Raw genomic sequence first — 15327 nt, 5'->3', positions numbered from 1 at the left:
TGGCTGGTATGATTCTTGCCACATCGAGATCAAGAGAGGATGCAGTTGAGAATTACAAAACGCATTAAATTTATATAAAACTACATCGGAGACTTTTATCTTTTCGTTTGAAACTCGAGTTAGGATGAGAGTCTTTATTGAGAAACACATGAAGTACCACGGATGAACATGGTATACACAAGGAAGGTTGTCCATGGTTCATTTTGATTCGATAAATTGAGATGGTTTGTAAATAGTATAATAAAATATTATTAGAATATTATCTTTTAATATTATTATTATTTTAGAATTTAAAAAAGTAAAATTGTTTATTATATTTTGTATGAGAATTTAAAAAATTTGTAATGATGAGATGATATAAAATAAGATGAGTTGAGATGAATTTCCAATCTAAACTGGGCTTAGTCTTTCTCTATTCGAAGCATTTTTTATTTCTTGCCATTACTAGTGCTAACGGCCTTTAATTGTTGGTCTTTCTCTATTCGAAGCATTTCTTGATTATAGCATTTCATGAAATTAATTAACATCTTCTCTTTCTTTCTTTTTTTTTTTTTTTTTTAGGAAATAGACTTCATTTATTTATAAAACCAAAAATAAGATTTCCCATAAATTAGAGATTAAGAATTGCACATGACAGAAGATGAATTAAGCTAGGGACAAAACTACCATAAATATAATTAATCCTTCTTCGCGGGGGGGTTAATTCTAATTTCTTTTTCTGAATGGTAGTAAATAAAGACTAATATCGGGATGAAATTATATAAATAAAGAATATAGTCATTGCAATACATATCCATTTTGAATTATTTATCATGATCATTATATATATACATGAGAAATGATACTTGCAGTCGTGAATGTGCAAGTATCATGCAGTCACTTTGAAAAAAATAAATAAATATGGAATTCACATGAAAAGAAATTAATTTTTTAATAGTGAATCTCACTATTTTTCAAAGCGACGGCATAGCGTTTATGCCCATAATTGTATGTAACATTACTCTATATACATATTGGTGGACGTAGATCGATATATAAATATAATCCACTTTGTAGCAAAACTCTCGTGCAAGGTTGAGATAAGTATCAAAAACCTCTTCATTTCCTTGGAGTACATGCAGTCTCTGATGATCTGAAGGCGATCAATTTCTAACTTCTAGAATATTAGAAGCAAGTGTTGTTCACCACCTCGAATATAAAGTCTTCAGGACAATAGCTAGATCTTCACATGATCATGCCTTCACTGATTTCTTCTCTTTAATTTTCTGCAATCCATACAAGTAAATATTATGCTTCAAAAATTCTTTAGAGTGAATTTTAAATTCATTATTCAACTTGGATTTTTCATAGCGAAGGCCGTACGTACTTTAGCAGATTCGATTGGCTCAAAAATCATGATCAATATTAATATATATTACATGCATTTATTCAACTGGCCTCACTACTATCTAAATCACATTAATTCATCTCATTTTCAACATTCTTAGAAAAGATCAAGGAAAATAATGGAAGATGGTGATATCTCATTATCTGATCAATCTCGTGCCTTTTATGCTCCTGATCTCCAGCTTTGAGCTGCCCTAGAAGATGATTACTGGAAAGCTGCTGAAGCTTTTATTCAAAACCATCCGAACTCCATCGGAGCCAAAATAACAAAAGAGGAAGGAACAGCTCTTCACAATGCTTCAACTTCAAAACACACCCGTTTTGTAAAAAAGCTCGAGAGATTGATGAAATTACCGGAAGAATTAGAATTGAGAACCAACAGAAACTGCATGACCCTTTATTTTGCTGCTAAATCAGAAATCGTAACAATTGCATAGGAGACGGTGAAAAAGAACAACAATCTGTCATCGATCCCAAAGGATGATGACATCCAACTTTTACCACTTTACCCGTCAATAATGACTGGAAACAGAGAGATGGTTGTGTCGTATTTATATATACTCTGTTATCCTATTGAAGACTTGGCATTAGTAGATCTCATTGAGCTCCTTATCGCTATTATATCCACTCATGACTTGTATGGTATGTCCTACACATCAATACCCGTGATCATCAGTTTGAGACAATTAATTACTAGCAATGCTATTCTTGCAATATGACACGATTTAAATAACTTCATATATTGACCAATTAAATGGTTGTTCCTTAAGATAGACTAAATAACAAAGATAAAATTATTTACAAAAAATGCTTTAATCACAAAAAAGATTACACAAAATTAAATTCACAAACTAAAGTGCATGGTTTGATATTGTACGTCAGATTGTAAAACTATTTTTATTGTCAAGTAGATCTAATGTATCACCTCAACAACAAAGAGGCCTCTATTTTTTACAACAACCAGGGACTCCTTTTTCCCCTCAATTGCCATTATTTTTTTCAAATAAACAATGTAATGAGACTTCTACTTTACTACCATATGCATGTTTTACTTCTTCTAAACAATCATTGTTTCACCTCTAGCATAGTCGATTAGGACATCCATCTGATTCAAGAATGTCCTTTTTGCATAAATTGGTGCCTAATTTGACTATGTCTAATGACTCTTGTGTTCTTTGTCAATTAGCTAAATAGAGAAAGTTACATTTTTCCAAATTCTAATAATCTTTCTCATTTACTTTTTGACCTTATACATTGTGATGTTTGGGGCCCTTTTTCAGTCTCAACTATTGAAGGTTATAAATTTTTCTTAACCATTGTTGCTGATTGTACCAGGCTACTTGGGCTTATCTTTTCAAGCACAAAACTAAAGTTTTTTTTCTCATTCAAACTTTTTTCAAAATGATTAAAACTCAGTTTGTTACTAAGATAAAAAAAAAATTCGTATTGATCATGGTACTGAATTTTTTATGTCTTCCTACCTCATTTCTAAAGGTGTTCTCCATCAACATAGTTGTGTAGAAACTCCACAACAAAACTCTGTTGTGAAAAGAAAACATCAACATATCCTTAATGTTGCTCAGGGTTTATTGTTTCAATCTCATTTACCTCTCAAATTTTGGGGTGATGTTGTTTTAACAGCTACTTATTTAATTAACATATTATCTTCTCCCATTACTCACAATAAATCTCCTATTGAAGTTTTGTGTCACTCTTCTCCCTTCTATGATCATTTAAGGATTTTTGGTTGCTTATATTTTACATCTACTTTACAAAGGGCAAGAACAAAATTTGACTTGAGAGCTAGGCTTTGTGTTTTCATTGGTTACCCTTTTGGGATCAAGGGTTACAAATTGTATGATCTTATAACAAATCAATCTTTTATTTCTCGTCATGTCATTTTTTATGAAAATATTTTTCCTTTCAAGTCTTCAAGTCTTGGTGTTTGGGTAAAGGGTAATAGCATGGTCTTACATTCTAGGTGGGGGTAACCATTTTGGTTCACCAAAAACTTCCTAATATTGATCAAGTAATAGTTGTACAGTTGTAGTAATACCTCCAAACAACCTTTCTTCTTTGGTTCCAACCAGTTGTAATAACACCACCCTTTTAGCTTGTGATTCTTATTTAAATTCCCCTTTTCAATTGACTTGAAAGGACAAAAGCCTTGTAAACAAACTTCCTGCCCTTTATGCTGGAACTACATCGACAATTCCTTAAAGTTCCACAATATAGGTCTCAACTCACGTAGCCACAGTACCACTAACACCATATCATAGCCCACTAGCACTAGTACATAAGAATATGTGGTGAAAGTATGACTTTGCATTTTAATCTTCACAGCAGCACATTTCCCTTCGCAACCCACAAATTCACCATTAGCCACCCTAACACTCACCTTCTCTCCATAATTCACATTCAAGCCCCCATTTTTTGCTATTGGGGGATCCAAGAAGTTATGAGTACTGCCAATGTCGACTAGCACCATTATCTCTTCACTTTCCAACATCCCCTTAATTCTCATGGTTTTGGGACTTAGGGATCCAATAAGTGCATTAAGGGAAATTTCGGATTGGGCTAGATTGGTGGTCAAATTTAATATTTCATCATTTTCATTTTCCTCAACTTATAAGAGAACCTCAACTAGCTCCTCCTCTACCTCTTCTATCAGAAATAGTTTAGGGTGTTGGCACTTGTGTCCTAGATTCCACTTGGAATTGTAGTAATAACAGAGGCCCTTTTCACGCTTCTCTTTCATTTGTTGTGGTTTGATCTTTTCCACAGGAACAATAGCCTTAAACCCGAATCTAACATTGTTGTTTGTTATTGCAGGGGTAATTTCAGAATTCCAGTGTCACGGTTGTTATGAGATTTTCTATTAATGTGACATTTTCCTCTTGAATTTTTGCAAGACTGTATGCTGTCAGCAAATTATTAGGATGGAAAACAGATTAGTTTATACCCTCTTGAAGCCTCCTGAGTCTATTTAACAGTGACTCAAAATTAGACTTATTTTCTTCTACAAATCTAGTCTACTTCAGCCTTGTTAAGGCTTCCATGAGATCATCGTATGAAGATGGCCCAAACTTTACCAAGAAAGCCTTTGTGAAACCCTCCCAAACCTTCAAATCCCCTATGTAAATGTAAAAATGGTTGGTTAGGATTAGATGACTAGAACAATAGAGATTTATTTAAGTTGGAAGATTGTTGAGATTGGATGAAATTAAATATTTTATCTTCATCTAAAAACATTTAATTTGAATTAAGCGATTATTAGATAATATCTTAGATAAGTCATGAGAGTGTGTATCCACAGTTGTTCCCAGCAGAGTCCTCCCATCAGCAGATTCTTACTGCACCTGAAATTCCTAACAGATTTAGTCCGTCAGCAGAATCCTACTACAAATCAAATACTAGGCATATTATTTAATTGAGGAATTCGGCTGAGTGTTGTATCTTTTGATCAGTTAGTTTTGAGAGAGCTTGGAGATTTAAGAGAGATCCAAGAGTTTGAGTGTGAGAAAATTCTTGTGAAAAATTTTCTAGTGTTTTCTCTTTCTCTTTTTAAGTGTGTGCATACTCCGTGTCGAAGCTGAGGTGATCGAGTTCAACTATTGGAGTTGCAGGAGAGAAGTCAATAGTTTGAAAATCATCAGAGGTTATGGTTGCTACTGCGGTAGAAGACAAAAGGATCATTTGTCTGAACAAGTAAAAGAGTAAGTTATAAAGGTTTTGTAATTGAGAATTAATTGTAATTGATTTTCAAATAATAAGATTGGCTTTTCTGGGTTTGGCTGCCCCGTAGGGTTTTACCTTTAAGAGCATTCACATCCGATTTCCTATAATTTTTCCTAAATTTTAGTTAGAAATCACACTTCTTATAACTTTCTCCTAAATTGTACTTATCTTTTAAAAACCTCTTACATCTCATTCCCTATCTTTTATCTATTTTATTAAAATAATATTTTTTCATTCTTTCTTTATTATTATTTCTACTACTTTATTTCTACATCTTTAACTATTCCCTAATATATATATATATATATATATATATATAACTAATTTAGGGGATGAATAATGACTCCCAAAATATAGGGAGTCACTGTTCACATCCTAAACCTATACCTTAAAATTGGAAACCGGATGGAGTAATTATTTTGTCAAAAAGTTAAGGTGATTCCCTAAAATTTAGAGATTTAAAGAATATAGGAAACCTATTGGGAATGCTCTAGAGTTCTTTAAAGGATTTTCCTTTGTAACCAAAATTGGTGTTACGCACTTCGTTGATTTTATGTATTTGATTTTTTATCAAATTATTGCATAATTGACGACTAACCAATTTGTTGAGTGAATTTGTATATATTTCCGCTGCGTTCCAAGAATACTTGGGTAATTTCACCCTGACTCCTCAAGAACTTGGAACCAAACTAGGACTTGGCCCTCCATATGAAAAGAGGCTAGCCTCAATTTATGTTGGGGTAGGGTATTATAGTAGGAAAAAAAAATGGTTTGTTTTATATATCCATTCATTCGGGTCATCACCATTAAAAGCTAGAAAATCAAGCCTTGCCGAACGTGGGGGAGGCTCACCTTTTTGTTCAACATGTACCATCTGTTGGTTCTGGCCATCTAAAGATGATTCTCCCTAAGTCTAGCCACTGTTCTTCCGCTACAACTCCACAGTCAGGGAGGCTAACTACTGCATGACAGAGTCTGATTGCCTTTTGAGTGCCAACATTTCAGTCTCCAAAATTTTTAATTGTGAATATGTGGATTGTTTGAGTGATGTAAGACCTTCTTGTAATTGATTTAGGCGGGTACCTTCTGCCATTTTGCTGCTTCCTTTGCTTATAGGTCACTTGGGAACGGATCTCTAGATACCACTTGTAACACTTTGATTTTGTAGTGGATGATGATGCAGGTGAATACAGGGAAAGAATGAGTTGCCTTGCTTCGAGGGTAGGCTCCTCTAGAAAATAGAGAGAAAAAGAGAGGAGAGAACAGTAGAGAGAGAAATTAGAAATATTATAAAATCTGGCATAACAAACCCATACTAGGGCTGCAATGAAATAGATACTAACGGAAAGGGAAAATTACCAAAAATAACCTGATTGTTACTAAAGACTAAATGAAAGACAATACTAGTGATGGGCTCGCAGGCCCATGAAACTGACCCATAAACAACTCAATGGTTAAAAACGGACTAACATTCAAAAGGCCCTTTTATTACTTGTAGGGTCGACTTAACCCTACAAGCTGCGTCTGAAATCATCTTCCTTCTCGCCGAACGCCCCAGGTCTCACTTCCATCTTCCACCGTATAATTATTCACCTCAGAAACTCCGTGTGACGTGTACCTATATATGCTGCATTCGCCCCCACTTTCATTTTCCGTATTTGTTTTGCTTTTAAGATTCTTCACCAGATCGAGAGAGGATGCAGTTGAGAATTACAAAACGCATTAAATTTATATAGCAATAATATACATCGGAGACTTCTTTATCTTTTCGTATTGAAACTTGAATAGTAATTAGGATATCGGAAGTCCTATATATGTGGCTAGTCTGCGCGTCTTGATGACTGCGTTTGAAGCTGGTGATCAAAACACCTGATGCATGATGCATGCACCGCCCAGTGCACGCATGGCACGAGGAAGGTAGTCCATCGTCTTGGTTTTTTTCTATTCAAATTATTTTTTAATAAAAACTATATATTATTTTTACATATATTTTAAATGACTTATATTTTTATTAAATAACTTATATAATAATGATATTCTCAATTTAAAATATAATTATATAAAAAATTATAAAGAGAATTGTAGGTTAATCATTACATTTTTATAAAAAAATATATATATATATATATTCTTAGTTTTTTTTTTCATTAGAAGCATTTATTGATTATAGCATTTGATTGGATGATCGGTCATCCGTATCCTGATCTTATCTGCTTAATAAATTTGTTGAAAGCAACTAGAAAAACGGGTGAAATATATGATTTTGGAGAATCGGACCAAGCCCTTTTTCTTTACCTGGATGAACAAGACCCCTCTACTCTCCAAGACCAAAGACGTGAGCTCTCTCTCCCCCCTCTTCAAATTAGAAGGAATTCTTATTTTATGCGAATCTGCTGGGGAGATTGTTTTGGGAAACAGCTGTTTGGATCGCAGGAAAAGCATGCCCGACAGATTGAAATTAACTTTTGCCTAAAAAAAGAAAACAATTTGTATTCTTCCTTTATTATCTCGACACTTTGAAAAGGAGGTAATGTTTTTTTTTTCCCTAAAAAAAGACAAAATGATAATCAATCACCATCATATGGTGTTTTCCATTTCCTCATGCATGATAATAGTCTGTTCATAATAATATCGGCCTTTATATATCTATATATAAATATATATATATATATATATATATATATATATATCTTCATAATAATTATAAAGCACAAATCAAGTGGGCCATGTTCGGAGATTCTGGAAATCTTTTAAACATTATTAACAGCTGCGTCAGCTGCGTTACCTCAAATTTCAATCATCCTTGCTTGAGCAAGCATAAAGAATGACTCGGGATTGTTTTTCTTTTTTCTTTTTTTCTTTTTTTGATTAGGTGGGAAACACACATGCAATGACAAAAGGAGCTGATCACAATTGACAAGAAACAGTACTTTCTGATTAACTTATATGAGTTATACCAGCCGGGCCAGAAGAGATGGAGAAAGAGAGAGATTGTGCTTCATAGCATGCAATATTAATAGATGGTGGGGCTGACTCCACTGATTACACGTGTTTTCATCCTCCATGTGCCTCATTTTCTTTGTAGAATTGTATATATTGCCCTCCACCCGGCAATTGACATTTTAATTAGTTCTTAATTTGAAGATAAGACAAGTACTTAGAGACAGCTACGTACTGATCAATAGGGGCCCAAAACTTCGAGGCACGTTTTACCTCACGTTGATGAGTCACTAATTAATTAATTTTAATTAATGATGCTATATTAGTACGAAAGAATTGAGAGATGAGACCACCCAATACAGCACTGCAGCAGATTGATTTGGTGAAATAAGTTTGTTAGGAGTGAGATAAATGCTTGTAGGCCCTTACTAAAACTTTAATATTTATCAATCAATCAGCCTCAACAACCATGCAACAACTCTCAAGAGAAACGGTATTTGTGAGAGCTTAATTCAAACTGCTAATTAAATCATGAGTGGTGGATTTATGCTGTCTTAGAATTAATACAAACTGCTAACCATTAAAAAATTTATTTATGCTTTAGTGGTGGATTTTTTTATTTGTCTATGGCCCACATGAAAGACCCAAAATCAAGTTTTGCTATATATTTTCTATGGCCAACAATTTCTTAATTCCCATCTTCTCCTCTTTTGTAACGGGTAATACCCTGTTATGGACGGAAGAGGTGCTGGAGTGGAAGAATGATAGTTTAGTTATGGGCATTGTGGCAAGGTGCAGACGAAGGAAGGCTGGCCTGAGGTGCATAAGAACAGAAATGGAAGGTCGTTAAGAGCAGTTAGTTGGACATGAGCAATTACACACGGCGTCGTATGATGTATAATTAGTTTCAGTCTTAAATAGAACGTTGCCGTTTAATGTCTTTCTTCTTATTAATTGTAAACGCAGTCGTTTTATTTACAAGAATTGTAATAAGTGTTGTCTAAACACTGTCGTTTTGTTCAACAAATACTATAAATAGAAGAAGTGGAGGGAAAACACCGGAGGATAATTTCACACAATTACAGACTTCTTCCTTCTTCCTTCATTTTCATTCTTCTTCTCTTCTCTTCTTACATTCTGGAGAGTGACTTCTCGAACAAGTCAAGCGTGGGTCCATTAAACGGGTGCGGAAATGCCGTTCCGAATACAAACGGGTCGGATTTTAGGTTCAGGTGATTTCGGGAAAATCTGCCCGATCGGGTAAGCGGGTTTTTTGTTCACCCCTCAGTAACCATCATGTTCAAACCAGCCTGATGACGTCGACGTGATGATGTCAGCTAATTAAAAGCTGACATTTTTTGATTGGCTAATGCCATGTGAAAGGCTTGACATCCATTTGTGTGATGTTAAAGCACAAAAAACATTAAAATATTCACTTGATGTCTGCCTTTTTTTTTTTAATATATATAGGACGTGATGTCTGCCTTTGTTGACTACTACGTATTCTAATTTGGAGAATCAATAATGTGTTTTGGATCTTTGATCTTTCGTATTCTAATTTGGAGAATATAGTCATTTTAATATATATATATATATATATATATATCCAGTCTTAATTATGATAATGATGGCTGCATGATGGTGGCCAGAGGTCGATCTATAAGTGTAATCATTCTCGTGGAAGGTTGAGGGTATCAAAAACCTCATTTCCTTGGAGGACGTACGTACGTACAACACGCAGTCTCTCTGAAGCTAAGCTAGCTCATCAATTTCTAACTCTGAAGGTTAGCAGTTTCGATGGTCCTCCTAATTATTTTTTAAAGCAGTCGTCACCCATATTTATTGTCTATATATCTATTCACCTAATTAAGCATCTCATGCATATATACATACGTAATATCATATTAATTCTTGTAATTAATTTTCAATATTCTTAGAAAAGATCAAGGAAAAATAATGGAAGAGCTGGGTGATAGCTCATTATCTAAATCTCGTGCCCTTTATGCTCCTCTCCTTCGAGCTGCCCTAGAAGATGACTGGGAAGCTACTGAAGCTTTTATCCAGAAAAATCCAAACTGCCTTGAACCCCCATAACAGGAATAACTGGGAAGCTGCTGAAGCTTTTATCCACAAAAATCCAAGCTTTTATACGGCCTAATTCGACTGCCTGGCATAAATTCTTGAATTTATGCCTTCAACTACCAGAGTTTAATAATTTTCATTACCAGTACTTTAGCTACGATCATTAGATTGAAAAATTAAGAAGAAAAAATATTTAAAAGTTATTATATACTCAAATCGTTAAGATTTAAATTTTAATTAATTTTATAATACATAATTATTGGGCTGAATGAAAGGTATATTTTAGAGATTTCACAAGAGTTACCATGTAAGAAAATGATGACATTAATGTCAGTTTTTATGGACAGCTATTGCGGCATTTTAAAGAACCAATATTGTGTTTTCTTCTATATTCTAATTTGGACAATATAATCAATATTGTAATATTTATCCAGTTTTAGGACTGGTTTGAATAGTGAGTTGAGATAAGATGAGATGAGATGAATTGTGAATAGTAGTGAGATAATTTGAATTAAAATTTTTATAAAGTTTTGAGAAAGAAGAAAGGAAAAGTTGAATAAAAATATTATAAAATTAAAATATTGTTAGAATATAATTTTTTAATATTATATTTATTTTAGAATTTGAAAAAAAAAATTGATTTATTTTTTATATTTTATTTAAAAATTTGATAAAATTATAATAATTATAGATTAGATAAAAAAGTAATTAAAAATTAAAAATTATTTATATTTATAATATTTAAATTTTGAAATAAAATAATATTAAATGAGATGAAAACATCTCTATCCAAACCAGATAATATTTTGAAATAAGATAATATTAAATAAGATAATATTTTGTAGATCATATTATATCTTATTTTTTAGGTTTCCTTCATTTTCTTGATGACTCTTGCGCAAGAGTACTCTTTCATAATTTCATCATTTTCAGACGTGTTTACGTGCAATATCTCATCAGTTCACTTTGAAAAATGCATTGGAAGTATATATTTTACAAATATAAGACCAATTATTAAGGAGTCAGCTAGTCCACATGACGTTAAGTAGAGTTTGAACATAACTGAAAATAATCAAATTTACTTGTCTCCTCACCGACTTTATAAACTTTTAAAACTTTTAAGTGATGATCTTACGTCGTTCAGTGGTATCATCTAAAAAAATTTAAAAGATCTATTCAAAAATTAATCAATACGTTGGTCAAAACCTAACTCCAACTGTATATATAGAGATTATTGGATTAAAGAAGGAAGTTTAACTCATTTAATTAAACAAGCTGCTGTACTTATATTAATTTTAAAATACATCATGTACACCGAATACTACAGATCATCGGAAAAGCAAGGCCAAGACAATTAATTGGTGCAGTACCAGCAGGAAACTACACTTTGTTACTAAAAATGGGGATACACCAATTAAACTACAAATCAATCGATAGGAAAGGCGGCGGCCGGCCCTTAACTCAAAGCTGGAACATGATTGTGTTTTAAGTAACAAAACAAAATAAACTAGGCCTATATATTTCACCCATGCATGAATCAGTAACTATAGAAGTAACCAAGCCGCAGGTTGGCTAGCTACAACAATCATTAAGAGCTGAGTTGCAGATCATCAACATTCTCGAGACTTTTTATCATTAAAGAATATAAAAGAGTAGTGCTCAACCTGCAAATACAATATTCTTCAAGAAATGGTAGATCACAATCTTAATTCACCGCTAAGATCAATGTCCAATCTAATAGCGATTGGGCATTATGGGCTTATAAGACCCTTCGAGAAAATCTTCAACAAAATTGGCAGCAACTGCAGCTATTGTAACGATGAGGCACCCGAAACTAAGGATTTGAAGACCAAGCCATCTTGCGCTCCACTTTGGTATCCCCTTTTGCATGATATACATCTCTATTGGGAAGTAAATTACAATGGGCCAAAACGCCATAGTCCCGACAAGTTTAAGCACGTCCAAACATACCGCGAAAAACATTGATAACGAAGTGATCGTGGTCACGAAAAATGTCCTCCAAACCAACCGGAAGAGGTTGAGTTTGTAGGGACCAAATCTCGGGATCCAGATTTTGATTTCTTTGGTGATGAATTCATTGTCCGGGAATCTTCTCGATATGGATTTCTCAACCATGGCAAAAATAGGTTGGACAAAAATTTGATATGCGCCTGCAGCTTGGATTACCATGGCAGCACTTGCTATGTTAATCAGCCAATACGGTTTATAGAAGCCGTTAGGGAGGAATTCGGGGGAGTCATCTCCAAAAGCAGCATAACCCATGCACGCATGAATCATGGAAATAAAGGTTATGACTGCAACGCTTCGCCGAGTGGCCTTCTTCATTGTTTGGACCTCTGATGGTGGGGATCCAACAGTGTCCTGTTTTACAATTGGTTATATTCTACTCATAAATCACACTACAATAAATACTTTTTTTGACAGGAGTGACTGTTGTGGGGAAAAGTATATCGTTAGTGGAAAAGCAAAAAAAAAACAATTCCTGACCAATTTGTGTCATGTGAACTTGTGACGTATAATTGGTGAGGAAAGATCATCATTTATCCACCAAACCCATAGGTCATGGGAAAAACCTACTTTTTCTGATCACGACATGCATCTTTGGCGGAGAAAACTTTCATATTTCATGACAAATAAGGACGTCTAGATCATCTAAAAAGAATAAAAGATCGATATTGGAAGTCATACATTTTGGACAAATGCATACCTGAATTTCAAGAAGGACACTGGAGAAATCGTATGCTTGAGCTATATCCCCAATCGCTTTAAAGATCATCCATGTCTTTTGAGCTCGAGTCACTTGATCAGGGCCAATGCTTATTCCAGTCAGGCTTCCTTTGATCATTCCATTTTCTAGTAATTATATGTATATGCATGATAAAGCATAAACCATCAAATTAAGTACTTTACAAAAAAATAAAAAAATCAGGATTTAAAAGAATGATAATAATTATAGTAGTTATATAAACCTGCTACTTTAGCAATAGCAAGGGCAAGACCAATTGGTGAATAAAGCAGGAACATCACAGGAGAGAGAACCGTGAGCCACCGCAGCTGATGAAAATTGGGAATTTGTGAGAGAAATATTTGAAAGACGCCGAATGCGATGTAATGTGGTTTTAGATAAACATAGCAAGGCTCCTCCTCATAAATGCTGTGGCATTTAGCAAACCAGTTGATATCCCTGTTTCAATCAACCCGGCCAAAAGACCCATCAGCCTCATACATCTGTTCCAAACACCAACTTCTATAACGGCAAATTAATTGAAATCAGATATATGTATGGTTTCAAACGTACGCCATCCTTGTGGATACTGATTCTGTGAACTCACTAGTAACTACACAAAGGCTCAGGTACTGAAGTCTGAATTACCCAACATATTTTGAGCACGATCGGTCCATCTAGAAAGACCACAAAAGAGAAGAGAAGTACTCAAAATTCATGAATACAAACTGCGCTTGTCAATTTGTTACGAAAAATTAAATATATATATATATATATATGAATTGCTATAATCACAAAGAAATTACACAAAAGTAATTCTATATATTGATGTGATTTCATATAATTCATTGGATCTATTTTACGATAAAAATAATTTTATAATAAGAGAAACTACGTAAAAAAACATCAATTTATGAGATTATTTTTATATAATCGATATGTGGCTTAAATATTTATATATATATATATATATATATATATATATATATATAGCAAAATCTAAGTACATACGTACCGAAGTTGGATCGAATGGCATCCATGTAAGTCGGGTTTCTCTTGCCAGTGGCAGGTGAACGATAGGAGGCGCAGAGGATGGTGGAGACAAAGTAAGTAATCAAGGAGAACAGGATTATCACGAAAGGACCAGCAATCCATCCAAGCTGAGCCATGTCCCCCGCGAAGTTCAGGACAACAGGACCCGTCACAGCTGTAGCTATGTAAGCACTTGCTGTCCAAACTGTCCCTGATTTACAAGAAAAACATCAAATTAAGCATTGGTAAGTTTGAAAAGAAAATACAGATCAGAAAAGATGATCATGTTAAACACTTTACCGGTTCGCTTGGGATTGCCATCGTCGTCGAAGCTCTTGGAGCTGCCAATGGGGAGCAAGTCCTGGTCTGAAAGATGGTTAGTCCTTATTTGTGCAGTGTTCCCAACCATCTTTGATATGAAACCCAGCTCAACGTCTTTTCCAGTATCCGTGCGCTGTCTAGCATGCAAAACCTAGCAACTTAAAAGAAGAGTTGAAGAAATTACAGGAAAAAGACAAGTTTCTTCCCAGAAACGTACTGATGAGTAGATTCAGAAGTTTCGGGAAGCCGAAGGTGTGATTCAAAAAGACTCGAGTTTGAGGGGGAGAAATAAATGCTCCGATCTGTTCTTTTGTTTTGTGTTTGGCTGTGCAAAAAATAAGAAAGAAGGGATTATCTTTCTCGTCTTCAAAGAATGCCATACTGTCTGGAGATTTATAGAGATATCGCTCCCAAAGCACAGTTGATTACTGAATTTCTCGGATCCCTCAGGATCACGTCGCAAACGGGACCACGCGTAAAAAAACGCGTGAAACCTCGGAAAGTTACACATTTCTGCTGCCTTTACAATGACCAACGTCCGTGTTTCAAGGATCGACTTCTTCGCGACGACTTCTTGGTTAAGTTTTGATTTTTTTTTTTTTTTTTTGGGTCCTTTAGCCCTCAAGATCTCAACAATATTTGTTAATAAGTTACAGTAGTAATGTCTGCTGGAATGTGTGCAGAGACGCTTAAGAGTAGATGCGTAATTTAATTTATATCATTAATAAGTTACAGTAGTAATTTCAATTGATTGAATCAAATAAAATATATTTCCAAAAAAAAAAAAATACTTGTTTGCATTTTATATCGTCCTTTAGCCCTCAAGATCTCAACAATATTTTATTTCAATTTTTAATTTATTTTATCTTATTTCATATCATTTATAAAAATAAACGAGATTAAATCGTGGGGCTTGCATTCTTATCATCTTTAATATATTTTTATCATCTTTAATATATTTAAGTTTCGCATTTCTACAAAGAAAAATGTTAGATGTCCCGCTGGAGCTCCCGTTGGCAATTCTCGTTGGGCATCTAGCATTTTTTTGTGTTTTTTTTAGTTTTTTCTTTTTACATAGATAG

At 34.1% G+C, this 15327-nt stretch overlaps 1 protein-coding gene across 1 annotated transcript; it reads right to left on the bottom strand.

Annotated features, from left to right (window-relative positions):
* Positions 1–11832: 11832 nt before the first annotated feature.
* Positions 11833–14756, bottom strand: LOC109019953 (amino acid permease 3-like). The gene is made up of 8 exons (XM_035686065.1): positions 14628–14756; positions 14225–14396; positions 13908–14135; positions 13500–13569; positions 13394–13411; positions 13137–13351; positions 12875–13020; positions 11833–12528 (listed from the first exon to the last, which is right to left on the bottom strand). Exons 1-8 carry the CDS (start codon positions 14754–14756, stop codon positions 11881–11883), a joined length of 1626 nt encoding a protein of 541 aa, XP_035541958.1. The 3' UTR covers positions 11833–11880.
* Between the last annotated feature and the right edge of the window lie 571 nt (positions 14757–15327).

This window comes from Juglans regia, chromosome 15 (assembly GCF_001411555.2).
Source record: "Juglans regia cultivar Chandler chromosome 15, Walnut 2.0, whole genome shotgun sequence".
NCBI lineage: Eukaryota > Viridiplantae > Streptophyta > Magnoliopsida > Fagales > Juglandaceae > Juglans > Juglans regia.
This window is presented reverse-complemented; position numbering and strand designations above follow the sequence as displayed.